This window comes from Brugia malayi, assembly GCF_000002995.4.
Source record: "Brugia malayi strain FR3 genome assembly, contig: Bm_v4_Chr4_scaffold_001, whole genome shotgun sequence".
NCBI classification, from domain to species: domain Eukaryota; kingdom Metazoa; phylum Nematoda; class Chromadorea; order Rhabditida; family Onchocercidae; genus Brugia; species Brugia malayi.
In genome coordinates this window covers 4,299,366-4,324,880 of record NW_025062478.1, presented here as the reverse complement: position 1 = coordinate 4,324,880, position 25,515 = coordinate 4,299,366, and the positions used below count along the sequence as shown (strand labels likewise).

At 28.5% G+C, this 25,515-nt stretch overlaps 3 protein-coding genes across 4 annotated transcripts; 1 reads left to right on the top strand and 2 right to left on the bottom strand.

Moving 5' to 3' along the window:
• Positions 1-3,307: 3,307 nt before the first annotated feature.
• Bma-tsp-9 (Uncharacterized protein) lies at positions 3,308-5,754 on the bottom strand (the record flags this gene model as incomplete). The annotated part of the gene is made up of 5 exons (XM_043081594.1): positions 3,308-3,466; positions 3,986-4,132; positions 4,720-4,812; positions 5,210-5,317; positions 5,572-5,754. 5 exons carry the CDS (start codon positions 5,752-5,754, stop codon positions 3,308-3,310), a joined length of 690 nt encoding a protein of 229 aa, XP_042937528.1.
• A 6,452-nt stretch (positions 5,755-12,206) lies between these two features.
• Bm10601 (T-cell receptor beta chain ANA 11, putative) lies at positions 12,207-18,280 on the top strand (the record flags this gene model as incomplete). Of its 2 annotated transcripts, XM_001902779.2 has the most annotated exons (15): positions 12,207-12,452; positions 12,926-13,071; positions 13,347-13,461; positions 13,901-14,037; positions 14,258-14,369; positions 14,560-14,760; positions 14,892-15,019; positions 15,149-15,281; positions 15,536-15,748; positions 16,057-16,250; positions 16,463-16,565; positions 16,774-16,977; positions 17,135-17,227; positions 17,536-17,718; positions 18,146-18,280. In XM_001902779.2, the coding sequence occupies 15 exons, from the start codon at positions 12,207-12,209 to the stop codon at positions 18,278-18,280; spliced, it is 2,343 nt and encodes a 780-aa protein (XP_001902814.1). The 2 variants fall into 2 exon arrangements, with proteins under 2 accessions (XP_001902814.1, XP_042937527.1); XM_043081593.1 differs by lacking the exons at positions 13,901-14,037; positions 14,258-14,369.
• Positions 18,281-19,314: 1,034 nt separating this feature from the next.
• Positions 19,315-23,272, bottom strand: Bm13979 (eukaryotic translation initiation factor 5, putative; the record flags this gene model as incomplete). The annotated part of the gene is made up of 12 exons (XM_043081592.1): positions 19,315-19,440; positions 19,868-19,999; positions 20,094-20,237; positions 20,375-20,527; positions 20,717-20,899; positions 20,980-21,177; positions 21,273-21,445; positions 21,716-21,736; positions 21,768-21,797; positions 21,872-21,982; positions 22,825-23,001; positions 23,251-23,272. 12 exons carry the CDS (start codon positions 23,270-23,272, stop codon positions 19,315-19,317), a joined length of 1,470 nt encoding a protein of 489 aa, XP_042937526.1.
• Between the last annotated feature and the right edge of the window lie 2,243 nt (positions 23,273-25,515).

The following is a 25,515-nucleotide window of genomic DNA, read 5'->3' as shown; positions in this document are numbered from 1 at the left end:
AAATTAAATTTATTCATTTCTATTGTATTTATTATTCATCGATTAAATCATAAATGAATAAATTTGCTATTACAATAAAATAAAATAAAATGATATTATTAATGTAACTATATAACACAATAAAACATTCAATCAAAATTTGCGTTTTTTTTTCTAACAATAAACATTGCATATAATTGTTAATTGATTTTATGAAAAAAAAGGAGAAATGCATGCTAAAATGTTTGAAATATTGAAAATATATCGATGAATAAATTAATTGCAAATAGTTAAACAGTTATTATTAAAGGATTTGCTTATATTTACAGCAATTATTATTTAAAATAATCCATAATCACATTATTTTCAAATCAAATTGTATATTAAAAGTTGCTAGATGAAATGATAATGATACTTGTGAATTACATTTGTAAATCTTTTCAACAAATTTCATATGTATTAGTGTATTAGTCTCTCTCTCTGTACTGTACTAATCATTTTCTGTTGTACTTAAAATTAATTAAATGCTCACTGAAATATTTCAATGGCTCTAATATTTTCCAAATTTAATACATCATTAACTTTTTCAAAAAAAGAAAAAAAAAAAACATTCATTTATCACAAAGTACAAAAATGTACTGTAATGAATAATAATTATTAATATTTTATAGTTATTATTTAAGAGTAAATAATAACTATAAAATATTTTATAGCTCTTATATGTGGATTGCTTATCATTTGTTGTTGCTTGATATTATTAATATATATTATCATGAATATGATTAAAGCAATTTACTTAATTAGACTAGGCTTAATTTGAGACTTATCATACTTCTAGGCTAGCAATAAAATTGTTAGAAATTTGGTTTTTTAAAAGGAATGAAAATTAGATAAAATGAAATATAAAAAAATTATATAACAATATGAGTATTCTTTCTTATCTTTTATATGTTTTTCATTCTTTGCAAAAAAAGAATTATAAATATATTTTTACAATTACTTAATAAATAGATAATTTAATTTGCAAGAAATATATAAAAAGCATTCAATTATAATAAATAATTATTGGTGTTTTATGATTATCAGTGATAATCATATTAATAAGTATGATTTAATTGAGAAGAAACCTATATGAAATTATTTACCAATAAATTTATGTTTATCAATTATAACCGTATCAAAACATATCTACAAAACCTTAATGGTATCATCGTTATCACTAGGAAAGTTTAAGATCAAAAAATATGAGATTCAGTTATTTTCGAAAATTATCATTAAAATAAGTTTTTTTTTTTTTTCTACTTTTTTTATCTTTACGAATTGTATGTAATTTGTTTAAATGTATAGTAGAATCTATTATCGTTCAACGTACTGTAACTTTACACTTAAACTTTCTTAACACTGTAAGTAAATGATAGTTGATAAGATTGTATTTATCAATCAGTTGCTAATTTTTCCACTTTATGCTAATTGATAAGATAAATGATAACAGAGATAAAAGTTTCTTAATAATAATTAATGCATTTCATCAAAAATACGTATTTCATTTATTACAATTATAAATTAAAGTCATAGTAAAATCGATCAGTTCCATATATTATTGTAAATGTGAGTTTTTTTTTTTTTTTCTTCTATATTAATTTATAAACATTCTTTGTTGATTTGCCATCAGTTTGTCAATGTTTCGCCTTCTGTTGAATTTGAGCGATGTATGAATCCAAATGACCAGTATAATAAGCTGCTGCAAGGCCTGCTATAATAGCCAGAAATAATAGGACTAGGAAGCTCATCTTAGCTTTGAAATGCAGCTGCTATTCAAATTTAATTAAAAAAGTAACAATGATCATTTCAAGTATTAAATGTTGCATTTTAAATATTTGTAATCATATTAAATGCAAATAAAGCTTTATCATATTGCTTTTTAATCACTTTTTTTTTTGCAAAATCAAATTATCACAAATTATGATAGATTTAAATAATTATTGATAATAATTTGTTTTATAAATTTAAAAAAAAATGAAAAAAAAAAACAATTACACATAAAAATTGTGGAAAAAAAGATTAAATTTCTTTTTACTTTCATAATCCTAAAATTCTTATTGAATAAATAAGCAGAAAATGTGATAAAATAATGTAATAATTTAAGATTTTTGGTAAATTTATAATTAAATTTTATTTTTGGAAAGAAATACTATCACTTTGTATGAAAGTATTAAATGATAGCAATTTAAATTATTCGAATACTAATGCTATTTTCACGTCATTAAAAATTTTAATATGTGAAAGTTTTCGTATGAAATTATATATAGAAATGCTATGATTTAATCTTTTTTTTTTCGATCTATTCGAATTTTTTTTTAAAATTTGCTTAATACGTTTGAAAAATGATTAATATGAACAAATTTCAGGTTTGCTATATTAGCTGAGCAAAATACCTATTTTATAAAATACTTACTTACCTTACTAAATAAATAAGCTTATTTGATTATTGAAAGCAATTAAGCTTAATCCATTTATGATTGTGGATAATTCCGCTCCTACTGTGCGTCACGTAAAAAACAAAGAAAATTACTACGCAGATTTGAAAGGTATAAGTAACTGAAATGGTTGCGTATATTTGACCGCGGACAATTGCGCCACATACTATGCCTCAAGCATTAGCAAATTTATGAAACTATATTTGTGATAAAAAATGGTTTTTTATAATATTTCATTTGATTATATCATTTTTATCTCTAACAAATTGTATCAATTAAAGTTAACCTTTAACCTCATCTAATTAATACTTATATCATTAAGAAATTCTTTTTTCCTTAAAGCACTTTTATCCAGTCATATTAGTTGTGCTTTATTGTTCCAAAAAAAACTAATTCAAAGCAAAATGTTAGAAATTGCAAAATTTTTTGTCATATATTGTTGTTAATGCATGAAAAAAATAATGTATAAAATTTATTTTCAAAGTAATAAAAGTAAAAAATCCATACACAATAAGAAAGGTGACAATATTATCAATAATTCTTTTTTTTTTCTTATAAAATTTTGAAACTCTAAAAAGATAATTCTTTTGAGGTATTTAATAATACCAAAAAGAAAAAAAAAGAACACAATCAGAGAAAAAAAAAATGAAATTCGATGGAAATGGAATAAGAGAAATATTGATATTACTTTTAATTTTTTTTTTTTAATATCAATATATCAATAAAAAGTAATACAAAACATGAATAATTGATTTCTGATTAAAAAAAAATGATATTTATTTGAGAATTTTTTAAAATATCATTCAGTTATTTGGTACAAACATGAATAATTAGTTGAAAATAAAGGAAAATTAAGCATAATAGTATGGTGTTTGATAGCGAAATGCTTTATAAAGCATAGATGTAGAAAATAATGCAAGCAAATCAATAATTATTAAAACGACGGAAATTTTAATGATATCTTTTTGAGATGAATCAAAATGATCGGATATTACTGCGAAACAATTCGGCTGAAATAAATATTTGAAAATTAATACTTTGAAACAGTTGGCTTTTCTTCCTTCTTTTTTTTTTTCAATGAAGTACCTTAACAGCAACTAATACTGCTAAAACTTTATTACCAATTTCATTTTTCATATTCTGCTAAAATAATAATTAATTGTATTATTATTGGTGATTATTTGTAAATGAAATTCAAATAATTGAGAATATACATTGACATTTTTAATCTAATACCATTGCTAGATTGTATTTCTAGATGAAAGCTATTGTGAACAGTTTTATAAAATTAATAATTTTAATTTTAGCAAAAAATTGAAGGAACTAATCAATATTTATCAAACAATGCATTAATAAATCTTTTAGATTTTTCACATTATTATTGTTATAAAATTGCATATTTTGAAACAATAAAAATGATTCCAAGAAAGATTTCTGTCAAATTCACAATGAGAAAATATCTAGAATTTTCTGAAAACGTTTCAAAAACTGTTTTCTTTGTTATTTTTTTAAGAAAAAAGAAAACGAACTTTATTTCTTAATTCATCCTCACATAAGCCATTCTCGATGTATCGAACCATTGTTTCATTTGTTGGACCACAACATTGGAATAAATCTTCGATAGGTTTAAAATGTTGCATTTCATCTTCTGATTCGCCAGTTTTTGATAGTAAATTCTGAGATGAAATAAACTTTTATGCTATCAATTTCTGTTATCATTTGATAAGGAAGGAATGATAAGTTATCAGAATTTCAGGATGATAAACGAAAATTTTTCTGTCATATTAAGTTTTTGCAGGTGAATTTTTGTAAAATTAGCTACTATTAATATATGCATATTTTAAAGGATTAAAGTTTGCACAATTTGGAATTTTTTGAAATGATTTAGTTTTTCAATAAATGATTTACTTTCATCTTTTAGCTTATACTTACCAGTATATAATAAAATATCAACAGAAATAAATTAAAATTATATATCTTTCAGGTTATAATTAATACCTCTTGTTTAACCAATAATTTAACACAATTTTTCGAAAGCTTTTCCAAAAGTTAAACCAATCAGATTAATTGTCTATCGTAATTTTCTTTAGGAGTGATGATCTCATCATCTGATGAAAACTTGAAAAATTTTTTAAAGTTAAAACATACGTAGGTCAAAAAGTTCATTCAAGTTCAAATCAAATATATCTTACAGTTCAGCAAAATTTCTCAAGCAAAAAAAAAAGAAAAAGGAATAAAAGCCAAAGAAAAGCGAATAACTTACATATAAAGCATTTTTAAATTGATCCTTGCCAGCAATTATAAGTACTATCGAAGCAACTTCAAGTATTGCAAGAATTAATACAATAATAGAAAACTAAAATTAGAAATAACTGAGAACGATTATAAGATTTATTTCAACAAATGAAATAATTTCAGAACCGATCAAAACAACAACCAAATCATCGCAACTTAATTAGCTAATTTACCATTTAACTTCATTTTAAACAATCAAATTAAAGTTTTTGAAAAATGTTATGTCTTATTTACAAATTATCCTCATTTAAATAGACAAAAACTCAACAGTTATTTTTTTCTAAAAAAAAAAGACAAGATTTCGAGTTAAAAAATTTCTTTAAAAAAAAATGCAAGCTGCTTATCAACATGTCAAATTTTAAATAAAATTATAAACTAATAAGAGGTGACCTAGTAAGAAAGGTAATAGCCTATTAAGAGATGTCAGCTTCTCGAAATAAAACAAAATTTCAACTTACTAAAGCCAATAGCTTGGTACTTTCACATATCGCACCACAACAACCGAGAAAACCAACAAGAAATATGGATGCACCAATAATTATTAATAACCACAATCCTATTTGATGCTGAAATAATTCATATTTCCTATCTAAAGCGAAAAAATTCAAATTCTATTTTTCAGATAATTTATGCCATTCAAGACAATTGGTCAAATTTTTGAATTGAATTCAACGATGATTTGATTTTTGCAAACGTCTAAAATTCGTTATATCTCAAAAATTAAGCGATAATTAAAAATAATGTGAATAGAATAGAAAATTTATACCTAAAATTTTGCATTAGGAATAAATTTGATAATAAGAAAATTGAATATATTTACTTGTGTTAGTTCAGGAGAATATTCTTTATGTATTTCCTGTACTTTTTCTAATTTTTGCAAAAAATTTTCATCATGATAAGCCCATAATGAAATGCCAAAAAGAAGTGCACCAAATGCACAAGTTAATAAATTTGCAGTGAAAAATAAAAATTTCAATGTTCGATTACCACAGCCGTGAACCATTTGTAGGAATATCTGAAATTGTACTTATCGGTTTAAAAATTGTACCGTACTAAATGTTATCATTTCCGGAACCGTTCAACATTTATCATTTCCGAAACATTGAAATATTTTCACAAATAAAGAAATAAAAAAAAAAAAAAAAATAAAACTAAGTGCAATGAATTATTTAGCTATAACAAGAATGATTCATCCTATTGAATTTTCTCGAGAATAATTCTTTTTATTGAATTTTTCCAAGAATGATTCTTTTCAGTATAAAATAAATAGAAATACTGTTCATCAGTAAATATTAACTGGTATAAGACTTTAATTTTTAACTAATTAATTAATTAAAATCAATATTGATCAAACCAACTACATTTCTGAAGAATGATTTGATTTATTATTGAAATAAGTGAAAATATCATTCATCAACAAATAATAACTAATATCAAACCTTAAACTTCAGTTGATTAATTAACTGAAGTTTATAACTACTCAAATCGAAATTTCTATTATTGATAAATGAAATTTCCTCCCGAACAGATGATAATCTTCCTCCTGTTGAAGGTTCTTTTTTTTTCTTTTCTTCCCATAGATATTGCCGGAAAAATCGAATTATAATATGTCGAAATAAAAGTGAATTAAACCAAAGGACTAAAGATTGTTCCAACTGAATATTTCTTAGGGAAATTTAAAATTGTTTCAAAATTATATTTCATTTAAGATAACATTCATATCTGCACTGCTTAATATTTCTTTGTTCCAAATGAAATTTGCATGCAATATTGAACTGTTGTAAACATTTGCTAATCCAACGACAGTCATTCTTAACACAATGTTGAAATTCAACTTTTACTACAGAAAGTGTAAAGATCATATCCTTCACTCATTGTAATCACATGTCATTGGTCATTATATAAGCATTTAAATCCTTTTTTTTGCCGTTTATGAAATATTTGAGCATATCATTTCAAGGCATATTTATAAACTAAAAACTAAAAAATAATAATTCTTAGAAAAAAAAAATTCTTAATTTCTTGTTATGATGATAATCATAACTCAGATTTAAGAAAGACTGTGCAGGATTTGAAATACGATATGTTAATCTAACTAATTATCTACTGGAACTTCTGAAAGTAAGAAAAAAGACATCCAGAAATTGAATAAAATAATTTAAAACTTATGTAAATAAAAAAAAAATTATGATTAGAAATGATAATTGATATAATGACAATTGAACAACAATGTATTAGAAAAGAGAATATGATTTTGGTGGATGTGAAAAAATTTGTTTTATAAATAAAATTTGAAATTATAAATAATATCCAAACTATTAAATACAATGCTTCAAAATTAATATAATAGTCTAATACAATTAATATGATAGGTTTATCTTTTAAATTATCTCTTCTTTTTTTAATGATATCCTATGAATTAAATTTGTAAAATTTCCGTTCTAAAACACTTGCAGATGTTAAATTAGGAATGGATTTCACACTATTTTCATTATATTTTTTAGAAATATATTTCATGATTCATAACATATCAAATATATCAAAGAATATATGTGAGGAATTCATTTGCAAATTTAACACCTGCAAGTGTTCTCATTAAACAAAAAAAAAAAAGGAAAACGGAAATTCCATAAATTAAATTAGTGAAGTACGATAAACGAGATTTAAAGTGATCAATGAACACGATTTAAATTCTTTAACCTTATCAAAAAGTTTTCTGATATTACTGTAACATCTAGAAGGAGCATAAGAATTGAATTATCAGTGGTGAGATATAGTGAATAAGGCAAAATTTGTATACGAGAATAATAATTTATAGATTTGAATTGGGAAAGATGAATGTGAAGTGCCATAATTTAAAACAGTGAAAAATGACAAAAACTAAAGAACAAAGATTGATAAAGGTAAAAAACGAAAAAGAAATGATAACAATTATACTATATACAATACTGTTATCATTTCAAATATTATGCTAGAAAGTTTGTAAAAACAATCGATCGTTCATTTCCTTCAGTGAATGATTGAAAATTAATTCTAAAAAAGATATCCTTTATATCAGTTTTCTTAAGAAATATTTTATATGTTCTAACTTTTTTTTCTGTTATATATTATTGAATAAATTAGTTATTAATTAATTTAGTTCTTTTTTTTTTTGAATTAATAGACCTGCTTGTTAATTGATTAAATTAAGTTTTCCTGAAGCAATAAAGTAACCATATTTAATTTCAGATTTTAATGAAGATCTGGATATAATAATGCAAAATATTTTGCTACAAAATTTTAGAAATAGAACTCAAAAAAGAAAGAGAAAAACGAAGATGAAAGAGAATAGCACTATAAAATATATATTGTAAAAAAAAGGGAAAACTTTTGGTACTAACAAATTGTGCTTTTGTTTTAAGAAATGCAGAAATAATTGGAAGCGGCATGAAAAAATTTTTTTTTAAATTTAGTTACACTTGGAACATTCAAGAAAAAAAAGTAACGTGAAGGTGAATTTCAGTTTGTGTATAAATGTGTGTGACAGTGTGTGACAATTCCATTTTATTTTTTCTTCAGAGGAAACACATATTTTAACGCTGTGCATAATAGGTGTGAAAGAAGAAATAGGAAATTTTAGTCTCAATTCGCTAAAAAAAATGGAAGTGGAAATAGAAATGAAAATGGAAATGCCACAGTTAATAAAAATAGGAAATCAAATTGTTACATCATATTTTAAAGATTTCTAATAATAATTTTCATTGGAGATCAAGAAGGTTTTTCACTATCCGGTTTGCAATATCGATTGAATTGACAAAATAATCACAAAAATGGAGAAGCAACACAACATGTATTTTGGAATATTCCGGTTTATCACATATCACGTTTTTCTTCTTTTTTCATAATTCTTAAGGGATATAAAACGTGTGATGAAAATATAAAAAAGAAACATACGAATAGACGTAGTACGTTGTCAATACCGCGAGGTTATTTTAATTTCATAAATCATTTAGAAATTTTTCTCTCCCATATTCGACACTGAATATAAATTAGAGAAATAAACTGAAACATTGCCACCACTTATGATGTTTCTAACATTAAAATGAATTATTACGTGTGCTACGCTTTCAAAACACGTATCGTACATAATATAACAATAAACCTGAATGATGTAAAATCAAAGAAATCGTACTTTTTTAATAATACTAATACTAAAATGTTTGATTTGATTTTTCAAAATGAAACGTTTTACAGGAAAGGAGAGAAAGAGAAAAGAAGAATGTAGTAGACTTTTGTTTTAACTTTTTTATATCATATCATATCATATCGTTTATCAGATTTAAGTAAAATAAGCGTTTTGTCATATGCCAAAATGTCATATTCATAATCACAAAGAACTTGGAAATTTATATGCAAAATGGTATACTTGTTTGTAAAAAAAATAAATAAAATCCTTTTTTCATGTTAATCCATTAATTTTAAAATGTTGGAAATAATAAATGATTATTGATCTATTCTAATAATATTTGATCTTTATTACATATTAGCATAAATGCACAGCAAAAATTACATATTGAAAATCATATGACATATTAGAAATATATGTATGATTTTAATAAGAGAAAAAAATGTAAGACTAACAAAATGGGTAAGTTAAATGAATATAATAAGCCAATTTCTAATTGGTTTGATTTGAAAAGTATCAAAAAGATTAAAGACAAAATGAAGCAAAGAGATCCCAAGAGAGAATGTATTATTTAATTGACAATGATGCAATGATCATTTAATTGAAATATAAACAAGCACACATGCAAAAGGATAAAGCAGAGAGTATAAGTGTTAAAAGAGATGAAATATTGAAATGTCAACTAAATGAACCATAAAGTTACAAGTAAATGCGGTGGAATAGAAAAAGGACATTGTTGAGATCAGTGTTTCACTGATACAAACTCTGCTTGCAAGTCGATAATTTCACCTCTCCACTCACCCACATCTGTCAACCCCCCCCCCCCCCTCTGCCCCCTCCCCCTCACCTCTCCTTTTGTCCACCACAACAGGACTGAAACTCCACCTCATCCATCGTCATTTTATATTACCCTGTCATTCTCCTCTCTCTCTCTCTCTGTCCCCTCTCTTTGTCTCTTTCTTTCTTTTCTTCTTTCTCGAAAAATCTCTGAACAAATATACAAATGAAATGAAAGAGAGAGCAAAACTTAAAATATGTAAATTAGCGATATGTTGTATTAAGATAACGAATATTTAGCATTTGAAAAAGAAAAGAAAATGTTTTCTTTTTCTCAAATTTTAATTTTAATCATCAAACATTTCAAAAATTGGCTCACAAAAAATTTTAATCCATTCATTCAATGAAAAAAAAATTTTTTTTTTTTCTTTTTCACAGCATACTAATTTTATAACAATTGAAATGATTCATTAATTGAATTTTTCTTCCGTATGCGATTTATTTGTGGACAGACGGATGACGAATTATAAGCAGTACAAAAGCAATACAAAATCATATTTTGTATTTCTTCTCCTTTTTCTTGATAATGAAAGATCAGAATATGAAAATTAGAGATATGGCGGGGTACAAAAAAAAAAAAAAAACAAATAATAATAATAGGAACTGAATGAAAGTAATATTTTCGTTAATATTTGAATTTTATAATTAAATACATCAAACATTTGACGCATTAATTGATTTTAATCCATTCAGAAAGCAAATAAATTTTTTTTTTTTATTTTCTCATTTGAAATCTTTGATCCATTCATTCATTAAAATTTATTACCATATGTCAGTAATACATCAAAATGATTCACCAGTTAAATTTACTTTCGCATACATTGGAATTATAATTTGTTTGGTGACAGATGACGAATTATTGGCAATACAAAATCATATTTTTATCTTTTATTTTTTTCATTTAGCTTGAAAAATTATTATACAAAATCAATTGGAAGTATTCATACTCACATCAATTCATTCTTTAACGAATTATGTTAAATAAATTTTTTCAATTAATATTATTTGTTTCGTTCTATTTTTTTTTTTCTCATAATTAATACTTTGATTTAATATACAATGAAATTTAATTAATCTTTATGTCATCTGTGATGTGAACATTACTTATAATTTTTTATTTAATTAATGATTGCATAGACGGAATAAACCATCTTAAATTTTATATAAAATTAATTGAAAAAGATTTAATTCTTTGCTTAATTAATCACTGGGTGACTAGAATAATTTCATTTTCGTTTACAATTCATAAAATGTGTCGCAACGGTGAAAGGTGAAAAGTTATGAAAATTTTATGAACAAATTTTGTAAACAAAATTAAATTGTTCAATTCTTTAGACAAATAATTGCTCAATTCTACATTTTATGCTTAAATTTTTGATTCAATTAATTTTTTTTCAATTTTTCGATTTATTTGAGATCGAAAATATTAGTGAACAATATTTTATACCTAATTAACTTTCTTTTACTTTACTTTCATTTAAATCTTTATCGTTTCTCTCTTATCTTCTCTCGTTTCATTCATTTCAATATATCCTTCTTCTTTTTATATTCAAATGTTTCTTTTTCACCGAAATGATGAAAAAAGACATTATCGTCCATGTGTAATTGTGACATTTGCGCCTCTCTTCTAATTTTAAATTCGTTTTCATATTTTAAATAACATACAAAAATTATTTTTTGTGACTGTTTTGAAAAAAGAAAACAAAAAAAATAGAACTAATTAGTAAATGTCTGATCATAGAAACTTTAAATTAATGCAAATGCATTGTATGTCTGTATGTCTCCATCTAGGTATGCATGTCTGTATGTGTATGTGTGTATGCCTGTATGTATGTATGTGTGTGTGTGCCTGTTTGTATGTTGTATGTGCGTAAACATTGGTGACGGACGAGACTAGCAGACATAAGCAGGAAGAGACGATTGAATGGATCCGTGCAACAACAGATAAATAGGCAAGGTTTCCTTACTTTTATAACTGGGAGAGATTAGGTAATGAGCATTGTTCTGCATGGCGCTTTTGTCTTGATGGATCAATATTGTTGTTATCATTGTTTTATGACTTATTGTTGTCATTACTATTTTTAGTGTTAATGATGATAATAATAGTAATAATAGAGATTATTCAAAAATATTCAGGAAAATTAAATTCATGACTTTATTCCATGTTAAAATGAGAGAAATTTTATCACTAATCATCGGTGTGCACTGGCATTAAACTTTTTATAGTATTATATTTGTTATCATCAAATTGATTACATTATCATTAAGTTGATTATGCTTTGTTATCATCAATTAGATTGAGTTTATTACATTTTTTAAAGCATAAGCATAAATAAATAGTTCAATTAAAGAAGTATCGACATCTTTTATCAAGATATGTTTAAATTTAATCGATTCGAGGTAGAATATTAGGAATGTGATTAGAATGAAGCAAATATATTTTAAGATTTCATATGGCATCAACATCAAGAACTATGGAGGAACGACAAAACTTGGCGGAAGGGATTGTGACATATTGTGACGATCGTTTAGCGCGGGTATGGATTGAAACTATAAAACGTGAGAAAGAAATAAATTTTGCTTATCGATCAAGACATTTTAATCTTGGTGATTGGTTATTGGTGTCACTAACAAGCGATGAAGTACATAGAATCAGTCCTATCCTAGAAACTCGAGTTCTGGAGATTGGTGTCACACAGGTAACTTTTACTTTTAATAGTACTCATAACTTCCGTTTTTAAGTACATTCATTCAAGGAATTCAGTCGTTCGTATTCATTTCAAATTGTCGTTATCATACTTTGTAATCAGATGCAAGATATGTCAGTTACATTTTTGTTGCTCGAGTTTCTAGGATTTTCGTTTATCACTAAGCTGAAGCTCTGCTTCATTTTTTAAATGATAACTTCATAATGTGTCCGTTTTAAATGGTATTGAATGTGGATAATTATCATTTAAAAAGTTTGGATAATCTAGATGTAAAATGTGATATTACTAAAGTGTGAACATTTGTACGATATCATTTTTAGTATTATATTCTTGAGACCTTTACTTTTATTAAAATGATTGTTTGATCAGCAATTATAAATATTATTTTTGTGGTTTATTGTTCAAGTATTTTTATTTTCTTCGGAATTTGATAATAGAGACTTCGAAGGGCCTTTTTCATTTAGGTCAGAACTGAAGTGATATTCAGGCAGAGTAATGAGAAAATTGGTCACGGTATCATTATCCAATCGAAGCATTTTGACCGTGTGGCTGTGTTTGCACCATTCAGTGGCATTATTATTAATCGAATCTATAGCGTTTATGTAGAAAGGTCTTTTCCATTCTTTGTATTTTTGCTTCTCACTTATTTCCCTATGAAGAGCATTGCTAAAACTAAATTTCTAAATTGTTTTTATTCGTTACTTCAATGCATTCTTATTCAGAAATTTTTCCATAATCCTTTCGTTTATGCAATTTGCAAGATCATAAAACGGAATAATTACTAATAGATGTTTTACTATTCTTGCATTTACAAAACTGATTGAGATGAAACGGAATTGTTAGGAAAGGAAATATATTTTCGAATATTTATTCGTTTCATTTTAGGATTCCTCGGGATCGACAATGGAATGAACAGGAAAGTGGTACATACTGGTTTGTTCCATCCAATCAAATTCCTGAACTTGTCCCAATCAGTAAATATTCGGCAAATGATAGGGAGGTAACAATATTTTGTGTGTTTGAAAAGTCTGGAAATTGTTTATTATATATAGGAATTTTGAGCGATCTCTATAGCTGATCTTTTTTTTTTTAAATCGGTTATTCCTGAGAACGTCAGACTTCTCCAGAAGCAACTCTTATTTGCCTCATTCGCATTTATGTCTCTCATTGAGGAATGGTTTTGAGAAATAAATTTATATCTTAGTATATCATATCTTCTTATCCTTTCCCTTCATTATTTTATAAAATATTTATCTCATGTTTGCTTAGATTCTCACCAAGGTTCCAAAAACAGGTCTGTAATTCTTTGGCTTATCTAAGCGACAACATATTCATAACCTATTTTATGCAAATTTTTGGAAAGGTATTTAAGATTAGTAATGCGAAAGCAAAATCTTGAATTTCTGTCACTCAATAAAATAACGAATAATTTTTTGCAGCTGATAGGTCCTCTAGTAGGTGTAGTGGTTAGTAAAGCTATAAGATTTGCATTTGTTTGGTCACCTTCCCTTGGAGAGGGAATGTGTGAAAATCATGAAAATTTGGTGATTGGAGGATGGATTAAATTCATGGCCGAGTAAGTTCATTATTTTGTTTTTCACCTCTCATCTCTTAAAAGTAGGATTACCTGTATTAGAGTCTTTTAATCTTCTCCTGTTTGCTTTTGAAACTTCCAGTATTTCTGGTCTTACTTTGATACCGTCTGATTTCTTTCAAAAGGTTCTACAGGAATAACTTTAATTGGTTTATTAGTTTGCACATTTTTTTTAGTCCTTTTATGGCACAGTTTATTCTAGTCCGCATCTTAAAAATCATGCCCGTATGAATATGAATATCAGATTTTATATTATCGAGTGGACGATGACAGATCCTATCTTAAAATGTGTACCGCTCTTCAATAATCTAATGGTTCGCCTAAACAAAATCATTTTGTTAAAAACTTCTTCAAATGTTTTGAAGCATTCCTTTAATTATAATTTGCGTGATAGTAGGATTGGATTTTTTCTTCTGTGATTAAATTTTTTTTTTGTCAAATTTTTTTCTGGTATTTTTAAACTTTTTAATGTTGTTATAATATTATTTTTTTTTTTCTTTATAGCTTGTATCAGCCACATTCGTCTCTCATTGGCCATTAAATAATTTAACTGCGGATTGGATAGGACCAGTTGTAGATCGAGATAATATATTAGAAAAAGCAGTACAAAATTTTGGAGTTGGACAAACATATGAAGTAATGTTAAAGCGTATAAAAAAAAGTGTGGAAGAACCGATTACTACATGGAATGTGTGTCAGGTCTTGGTATGTTTTTTTTTTTTTTTTTTTTCATGAACAGTTTACTAACTTTGATTTTGGTGACCTGCTGATCATTTATATTTTGGAAATTGTAGAATCTACAAATAGTATCAATTTTTGTTTTAATTTGCATACAGGATTGTATAAATAGAAGTCAGAGACATGGTATCGTTTGCTTCGTTGATATTCAGAAATCATTATCATTAGTCTATATCCAAGATACAAATCATGGAAATGGTCGAATGTTACACGTTAATTTGAAAATGTTAGTTTTTTTACTTATGTAAGCATCAACAGCACATTATTGTATTGCTAAACTTACAATAATATTATCTGCATAAATAATATTGGAATGCTGAAATTTCATATTGTTAGTTTTATGTGAGAATTGCAGGTTCGAAGCAGTTCCGGCACTTGGCGATTGGTTCAGTTTTGAAATAAGTGAAAGTAGTCAATTTTGGACGGTATTAAGTGCCGTGAAATCTCAGAAATTATGCACCTCTTATATATCTAACGGTCAATTAGAAGTACGATGTTCTTTCTTATTTATCTGTCCTATGATGGAACTATTTGTTCAAAATTCTGAAGCAGTCTTTTTGTTAATGACTTAACATTTAGATTCTCCTCCTTCCACTACTCATACTTAGCATTTTAGTGAACGAAAAAAATATGTATTGAACACTGAGATATTTCTGATATAATATAACATGAAGAAAGAGTAGGAGTGATGTGTCTTTAAATTTTAGTTAGGAAATTTCTTCTCTAAATTTAAAATTTTAAGGTTGAGACGGAAGTTATCCTAACTGATCAAATCTCAACGAAAGGCCATCGGATAATGTTTTCCGTTGTTCTTGGAGCAGTGGTAGATGATATGGACAAACTGTTGAATATTCCCTTGGATGCCTCAATAAAATATACTGTCTGGTGTAAAACAGTGCAAACAACCGCTTCAATTGATCCATATTGGAGGATAACTAACTTTCTCACTTTGCGGGTTAATATTATTTTGTAACAAAGAATTTCTTTCTGCTAGAAATTCATGTTAGTATTAATTACTATCAATTAGTATATTAGTATTTTTTTCATTTTTTGCACCGAAATAGATTTATGATACAGTAACCAAAGTTTCATCCACTTTTAGGTTCATTAGGTTAGCTCTAGTGCCTTTGACTTCTTTACTATACGGAAAAATAGTATTTTCCAAGAGAGAATATTTCTTCCTGCTTCGATATTTCGTTTTGAATTATACTTTATAAATTTAAATACTGCTGATCGAATTATACAGTTTATCCTTTGTTGAAGATGAAGAACAGAGCAGTTGTGCCAAAACCAAATCTAAACACAAATGCAAAAAATGCTGACGATATTTCGTATGTTGGTATTGTTACTGGTAAATGCCAATCAGGTTATTTCATATGGACGCCTTCATTGACTGAAATTATATGCTATTGTAAAAGTGGTTTACACATTGGTGACTGGATTCAATTTTGGATTAGGTAAATTTCCAATTTTAAACCTTTTCGAGACATATTTTATAATTGAAATTTTCTTGGATACTAGCACTAGACAGTTGATTTTTTAAAATTTTACTCTAAGTGCAAAAATAACAAAGCTTATTATTAATATGGCTATACATTATTATTAATATGGTTATACATTTTTGTCGTTTTCTTTCAATTCATACTTTAGATTTTATGTTTTATTTCAGGAAGAAACAACGATCACATTCAAAAAGGAAACCTTTTTACATAAACAATTGGTATAAATTGGATAGTTGTTATCCTGCACGTGAAGAAAATAACACTGCCGTGGTAAACAGTCGATTAAATTTATTTCAAAAAAGTATAACAAAGAAAAGAAAATAGACTTGTGTTTTACGCCTGCATTTTTTAATCTAATCATCTTGTTAAAGAAATGGTAAATTGGTAAAAGAAAACCTTCTTTCTTTTTTTTTTTTCGAAAATGTAATAGTAAGAATTTTACTGTAATTATTTTCGAAATAATCTTATTTATTTTCAGGTTACAGTAGAATTAAGGATATCAGAAAATTACAATAGTCGACAGCCTCCGTCATTACCATTTTTTGGTAAAGTCCTCGATAAAAAACATTGGTTTAGAGCACATATCGATGACATACGTGGTCATATAATCGAGATTGATATAAAACACATTAGAACTGGAAAATTGACTTCGAGTTGGGACATTACCTTTGTTTTAGTAAAAGTATGCATGTTCAAAATTTCATTTTTCTTTAATTTGAAGTGTCTACGACAGAGAATAGTTAAAATTATGATTTAAGATAATTGTAATTGCTCCAAATAACTTAGCACATAGTCATTAGCATTTTTTTTAGACATAAGTATGCAGTTTTAATTTTTAGAGACCTTGCCATGGACAAAAAAAATCATTTGATAGAAGAGCTGTAAAAATGAATGCTAATCCTGCGGAAATCGATGCTGTCGTTATACCTTCGGTCTATTGGTTTCCTTTCCTTCTTTATCTTCACCTCATTTTAGATGGATAGTAAGATTAAAATCAGAAACAGTTGAAGTTTGGGCTAAATAGACAATTAATTTAAAGGAATGAAGTATTAAATGATTTGTAATTCCATTGATGCATCTGTCCTCTAAAAAGCATCATCACCAATCTCCTTTGAGAAAATTCTCATAATCCAGTACAAACTTACCAATATTGGTTCTATACTTACGAGTAACTCATCAAGTAACTTGGTATCAAGTCCTGCTTTTTATTAAAAAAATTTTCATTTCACACATATTTCAGATTCCTTCAACTTCAGCTAGTACTGAATCCGCTCAAAATGTAGATAATGGTGATCTCTCCATTCCTGTAGATAATTTATTTATTGATGAGCGAAGGAATTATGGAAATCATTCTCCGACGTTTTATAATGGAGAAAAAAAAGCGCACGATGAGGACTGCTATGATGGAAGTGACCCTCAAAAGGTATTTATTTTTATATTTTGTCACTTAAGATGTCAATCAGTGGTTATTTTACTACTATAAGATGTGGAGGTATCTATCAAGTTCAAATTTCATTTCAAAGCTATTAACCGTTTGAAGGAAACTGGTATTCATGCTTAGTCAGTCATCAAACAACATTACTTTTTCGCCTTTATAAAGTCATAACCGTTTTGAGCAAATACTTATAATTACATGGAAGTAATTAATAGCTCATGCCTTAAATTCGTTCTTTGAAAAATTAAAGTATAAAATAATTATTCGTTTCTGCTACAGCTCATTTATCTCCTTTTCATCAATTGATTACAATTCCTAGATTCTTATGAGTCCTTAAAAACTAAAGTTGGTTATGCTTTTTTATAAAAGTACTTTAAACTGACAAATTGTTCTTAATCTCTGTGGATTTTTTCAGGACGATACTGAGCTTGACTCGGTTATTTGTTCTATGAAACTTTTGTTCATGTCAAAAGAAGTACGGGAAGCAATAAAAACGAACTGCTCGGAAGAATACACAGTACTTCGCCAATACTTCGATTTTGTGCCTTAAATTACTGTGCCACTGGGCCTTATATCGTAGCTTCATTTGTAAATTCTATAAATGTCTCAACTTACTTGAATTTGACCTGTAAATAAACTTGCCTCAACAATGTCCACTCTGAAAGATGACAGATGTCATCAGCTTCATTTCAGTTATATCATTTCCAGTGGATGATGTCCCAGTGCACCTTAGCCTTCAAATTCCTCGTCTCTGCCTAGACCAAGTAACGAATCTGTAACCTCCAAATATACTTGACGTATTCCTCAAGATGAATTGACTCAACCCGGTGCCTTAGACCCAATTTGCTCCGAGAATAACAAGCACAGCGCTATTGCCAACATTTTCACTCATCTTTATTAAATTGGAAAAGCTCACTTGTTAGCCTACCGAATTAGAATTTCAGGAAAATCGTGAAGAGCATTGAGTTAACCTAAATAGATTTACACATAATCTCAGCAACCAGTTGATTACCCAAATTTTCAGTTCAGTCTTTTTTTCCCATTCAATTCGTAAAGATAGCACGTGGTGAAGAAATCTATCCATCCTTTTTTTCGATGTAATGCCGTATGGAATCTGAGTACATGACTCCATCAACAAAGTGAATATTTTAAAAAGTCGCAGCAGTTGTTTCTCATAGCTTGAGTCGAGAAATGTAGAGAAATCGGTATATTTACGAACAAACTGCTATCAACGCGACAATTTCATCACATCAAAATCCATTGAACAGCTTAATTCTTTCGTCACATCCTTATAAAAAGTTTGAATAAAAAAGGACAAAGAAGCATATAATTAAGTGCTAATACTAATGAAAAGTAAATCAATGATAAATTGTATGGAACAGTAAGAAAAGGGAATTGCAGTATTAAACGGAGAAAAAAAACAAGTGCAAAAGATTAAAAAGTTAAGGATGATATAAAATAATAGAATTTATCTCACTACTCAAACAAGACTCTGCGTCTATGTTCGGGAAGTTGCAGTACACAAAAAAACATCGAGAGAGAGAGAAAGTTAAAAGCATCAAACACTTTTCATGGTTAATCCACTTAGATATCATCAATATCAACTTCACCATCTTCCTCAGTCTTAATCTTCTCAATTTGAGCAGTGCCATTTATCTTCTTAGCTGCATCCATTTCAACTGTCCCCACCTTTCGGGCGCGATCATCAAACTGAAAACAAGGAAATTTGGAATACAAATGTAAACTACAGGAAACTCATGTCAAATTTTATATTATTCCCAATTTTCAAATTAAACGATTTACAATTGTCCAGAAGCTACAATATTCATCTAAATGCCAACTGATATTTTCTTCCTTAATCCCATGTTTCTTCGATTAACGATCAATTAATATCAAATTATTCATATATGTCAAAATATGCTCCGACATGCAAAGCATCGAGGGAGCACACAAAAGAAGTAGTAGCCCATAACCAAAAACACGAAAACCGGTCATGAGCAAACGCAGTGAAGGAGGCACACAACTCATTAAATGGCATAAACTGAAACCACAAAAATAACTAAAAGGCACCGTCTAAGATCTGAAGCAATAAATTAAAGATTTTTCCAAACGAAAGTATAAAAACGTTAATTCATACTTCAATAGCTCCATCTTCGTCATTTTCATCGTCGCTTTCATCTTCTTCTGCATTCTTTAACCAATCCAAAACAGGTTGCGCCTTAGCAATTATTTCTACGCACAATTTCTTCTTAACATACTTCTTGCTCGGCTGAAAAGGATAACTCCGTACAACCTTATTTTCATTACCTTGCATTAAAGAACCGAGATTTTAGAATTTTATAAACAGGGCTCCGTTTGCATACCTTTTCTCCCCAAGCCAAAAGAACCTCCTCTTCCACCACATCGTTGTCATAAAGCGCTTTAATAATATGGGCTGATTTTGGAAACAAGGTATCGAGATGTTTGGAAATGAGCTGTTCTATACCACCAAGAAGATGACGCTGTGCCTGAAATTGAACAACGACTTAGCATAACAAACCAGGGCAAACCGGTTTAGGAATTTAAAATCAAAATTAAAACAACAAAAAATCTTTCAAAGACTAGCAAACGTGGAATTTAATATTCCAAGATGTTATGTCCATACCTTGTGATCATTAACAGTGAAACGCAGAAGGATGTTCCGATATTCCATAATTTGACTGATGACGTTTGTATCAAATAAAACATCAGCCAATAAGAGAGTAGCCTTTGATTTTAGCTCCAATCTTTCTGCTTCATTTAGTAATTTCTTACTATTCTGCAATCTTTCATTATAAATTTTTATCTACAGTACAAAATTATTTCGAAAGTTAAACAGAATGAATTAATGGAAGAACCAACTTTACTATAAGACCTCAGAAAGAGTATTCGTACTATGCAGTCTTAGTAAGTCTTCGAAAAAAGTTGTTATTGAATCTTTACAAATAAAATTACGATATCCGCTTACCTGAAACGTGCCATCGGCTTTAGCTTTCAGAAAATATTGATGTAGCATATCAAGCCGCTCTTCAATTGGTTTGTCAAGATCTCTGCTAATTATCAGTTTGCCAATTTGTGCAGAAACTCCCCCAGCCGGATCGTCTATTGGCTCTGCCCAATCGTCATCAACATCATCCGATGCACTTCCATTCTATAAGCATTCCTTTGAAAAAGTAAAAGTAATGAAAGCAACAACTGAAATTTTTAAAGTTGCACAGTAAATTTACTTACCACATCTTTATCACTTGGCATTTCTCCATCCACTACAGAATTATCTGTGGAACCGTTGTTACCACCTTCTTTCTTTTCCTTCTCGTCCACTTTCGGTGGATTCTTCATGATAAACGTCGACAGCTTATGTTTAGGATCGATGATTGAAGTATTTCCACAAGCTTTGCATTTACTGTGGATTTGGCCTTTCTTAACAACCTGAAAAACAAGTTTCTAAGCTGTAGCTGAAATTAAGTTTTCTAAAAAAAAATCAAGAAAGATAAAACACGGTAGAGCAACAGCAAATAATTTACCAAAGTAGTTTCAGGGTTTTCACATGCTGCACACAGAACAAACTTTCTGATGAATCCATCCAGAATATCCTGCAGTTTAGCCGCGTCATGTTCACCGTTCACAATAAAACGCTCATTTTTCATGTCAAAATTGGTCTGCGCGCCTAATTCACACCCAAAATACTTGGTTGGATCTATAAGAAATCGATAGTACGACATATGTAATGATTTAGATATATTCCTTCATCTATAGTTCTAGTTCATCTATAGTTAAAATTCCTGCAACACTTGTTTTAAAATGAATGGTAAACAAATACATCTTAACATACTGCGACTTACTATCTGAGAATCATTTTCAGTTACTCCAATAATAAACAAAACATTGGAGTAAGAAGTGAACCCAAATATCAAGTTATACCAGTGACATGATAATATATAAAAATTTCACGAAATAAAATACTCACAAGTTGGTGGGCGTTCAAGAGCTTTGGCAATTTCGGTCATGTTTGCAATGACTGTTTTGATTCCGTTGCCCTTGCCTTCGACCTGCAAAATATCGAAATAATTCACAAAATAGCGTGTATGTCATATCTCCTATTTTACTTCTAATATGAAATAACCTTCGCTTGTAGACGGGGCATTTTGTAACGATAAAAGGGATCGAGCACATTGCGATTGATATTGATCGCCATTTCTGTTCAAATTTATGATGAATAAACTCCGCAGAAAACCTGCAAAAAGATTATTTCAATTTGGAGTGTTCTAAAAAATCCAAATTCATTCCCTAATGTTATACTTCTATATCAAAAGTTTTACAAAAAGTTACAAAAGTTACTAAATTCATTTGCAAACCAAAGAAAAAATTGAAAAACCAAGCGGCAAATGAAATTATTTTAAAGTTTCTACGTTATTTTCCAATTCATGAACAGATTTCACTGTAACAGTTACCACTTCTGAAACCTGCAAGGCAATTTCAGTTGAGCATCCACAATCAACAACAATGAACGACACCGCATCAATTTCAGTAAGTGAAATTTGAAGGTGAAGGTAGAATTGGTGCTCTCGCGTAATTTTGCAACTATGAGCAACACGAAAATAAAACCGCCCTCAATTACACCAGACAATCAAGTGAATTTACTTCCTACGTTATCTTAATGTTTAATAATTTGTAGAAAATAGTAAGTTTATGCAGATTTCGAGTTACACAGTTTATGCAAATTTCAAACTACCTAAAGTCTATATTGTTATCTTCCTACCTTAATGATTTTTAATGCAGAGAAAGCACTTTGTAGGAGTGATGAATCGATCCGCATCAGAGTCAAAATATTGAATAGAATATTTGAACAATTTCAGCACTTAAGTAGTCAAGACATGTGATCAAGATACATACAAAACTAGTGCACTTAGGATAAACGATCCCTTTCCAAAAGTTTTTACGGGGCAAATCGTAATCCTGCTATAATTTGCACCTTTGGAGTGCAAAATTAAATTCGTCAAGAATTTTCCATCTATATCATATGCATTTCTTTTACGTGTATCATAAATCTGTGTACCAGACAATCGCCTTACATACCAGTATTGGAGTTAACGTTAGGAGGAAATCTTAACGTGGAAGCGACTAGGCCACTGCTTGTGCACTGCGTATCCTCCAAATGGCATACGTGATTAAGGGCAAACAAGCAATGCGATTCTTCGCCACACGACTCTTCAAAAGTCTCCTTCAGTTTCTTTCGTTTTCGTGACAACCTCCCTAAAAACAAAGCAAGCTCATTTCAATCACATCCATATACTGGATAATAAATACTCTAAATCACCAAAATAAACCAAACTTTTAAGAAAAAAGAAAATAAAACTATCAAGAATAAACAATTAACAGAATACTTCTGATGTTCTTTTTTATCCCTTGTATATTTTTCATTGAAAACAAAGGGTAAATTTGGGAAAAATTTTGAAAAAAAAAAATCACTCAAAAAGACTAAAAAAAATGACAAACATTTACCTTCCTGAGGGTTGTCAACCATAAAATCACAAATGCTAAAGTTATTGTTGGGGTGTAAAAACATGCAACTGTTCGATGCCAACGACTTACTGCTCTTCTGAGGATATCCACAAGAATTCCTAGAAAAAAATCTTAATGGAACGAATAAATCAGAATGAAGTAAAACGACAAGAAAGTCCAAAAAAAGGTTAAATCATAAACTACTAAAAAGTAAGTAAATAATATCATAAACCATTACATCTCCAAGTAATATCCTTACATTCAATTCATAACAAGCATTGTTACATGGTTATATCAACAAAATGAATGAATGACAAACAGAAAGGGATTAGCAAGATGAACAGGATTGCGACCGCTGACTGGCAGCAAAAATTGATCTTCATATGCCAACTAACACTTCTAATACAAACGCCCATTTCAACAACCACCCTTCCCCCCTCTCCTCCCACCCCACACACATGCACAGACAGACAGACGGACACAAAGACACACACACACACACACACACATAGACATTCATTCCTATCTTTTTTTCTGGTCCATCGAGATAGTTGGTTGCCATTTGAATTAGGGACAATAATCGATAAATGGCATGAAGTTAGCAGATGCAGAGAAAAGAATAACGGCAGAGAAGGCAGACAAAGAGAAGTATAGAAATTTCGGAGAAAATTCCAGTTTTCTGTTAGTCATCGATATTTTAAGGTGAAGAGAAAAGAAGAAACCATATGAACTATGACTAAAATTTCAGCTACTCTACAATATTTTGCACTTCAACAATTTCATAAATTTCGTTTTCAACTAAACTAATGCATAACTTTCATTACATCTTAATTTAATACTTGCATATTATGACAGTGATAAAATAGAAAAAATTAAATTATCCAAAAGTTGAACTCCAACACTTACAGTTGACACTAACAATGATAATATCAGATATAATCTAAGTGATAATATGCCTATATTAATCCAACTAATATCTAGAAAGTCCTGTGCCTCTACTGACCCAAGTGATGTGATGACAGGTCTACGTTGACCTAACTGACAGCACACCTGTGCTAACTTAATTGATAACATGCTTGTGTCAGCCTTTGATGTTACCTGCACCAAACTTTCGTTATAATAGTGTGACTGTAATTAACAGCTATTAAAATGAAGAATTAATCAAGAAAAAAAAGAATTAATGTTTGTGATACGTTATCACCAGATTTCATCTGGTGATAACGTATCACAAACAAACGTAGGTGGCAAAAATTTATGTCACTTTTATTAATGTATGTAAGGGAAAATGTCCCATTTCATCTTTCGTTCATTACCATTGTGTCTATTTTTCATGAAATTTATTCCAGCAACAAAGGTTGATAACAAGGCAAAACTGGTCTTATCACTTGACCCTACATATCATTTAATACATTCAAATAATTCATTTCATATCAGAGACACGAGACAATGACTGTCGCAATTCTCTTATTATTTTTATCATTGGTGTAAATTGATATCAATAAGAACTGCAAAAAGATCACATTTTGTCGAAATTTCACATACGCATAAGTATACGACAGGTAACTTTACACTACAGGTAGATAAAGTTAGAAGTAAAAGAGAATAATTAAATTACTTTTACAATAATATAAAACTCCTACGTAAAATCTAAAACTGAGATGCAATATTGTATATGTAATTATTTTTTGTACTAATAAGCATTTCATGATTATGATACGATAAAACTTTAATTTGATAAGTTAAATGGTATGTGAAATGAGAAGGCAAATTTTTTGAACAATTTTCGATAAATTTTAGAGATTAAAGAAAAAGATGGGATTTTTATTTGGTACACGCAGAACTGAAATTAATGACGTGAAGGATAAGTGTAACAATCGAATACGTAAAATATTAAGAAATTAATGTGTTTTCACAACTATACGATTGAATGCATTGGAACGATATCAAAGAAACAATTCGTAAGCGTGAGTGTTTTACGTAACTAAAAGCACATTGATTTTAGATGATTGTCCGGTAAACAAAACACTTTAGAGGTTTACGCTTACATTTCCACGTACGTCCGTCATTAATTACACACCACAGCAAAATTTGTATATACTTTCTGGAAAAATGCTTAAATGATTTCAATCAATGCGGTCTCTACACCATCAACAATAAGTGCCACTTCAGCCACTTCACACACACACACACACACACACACACACACACACACACACACACACACACACACACACACACACACACACACACACACACACACACACA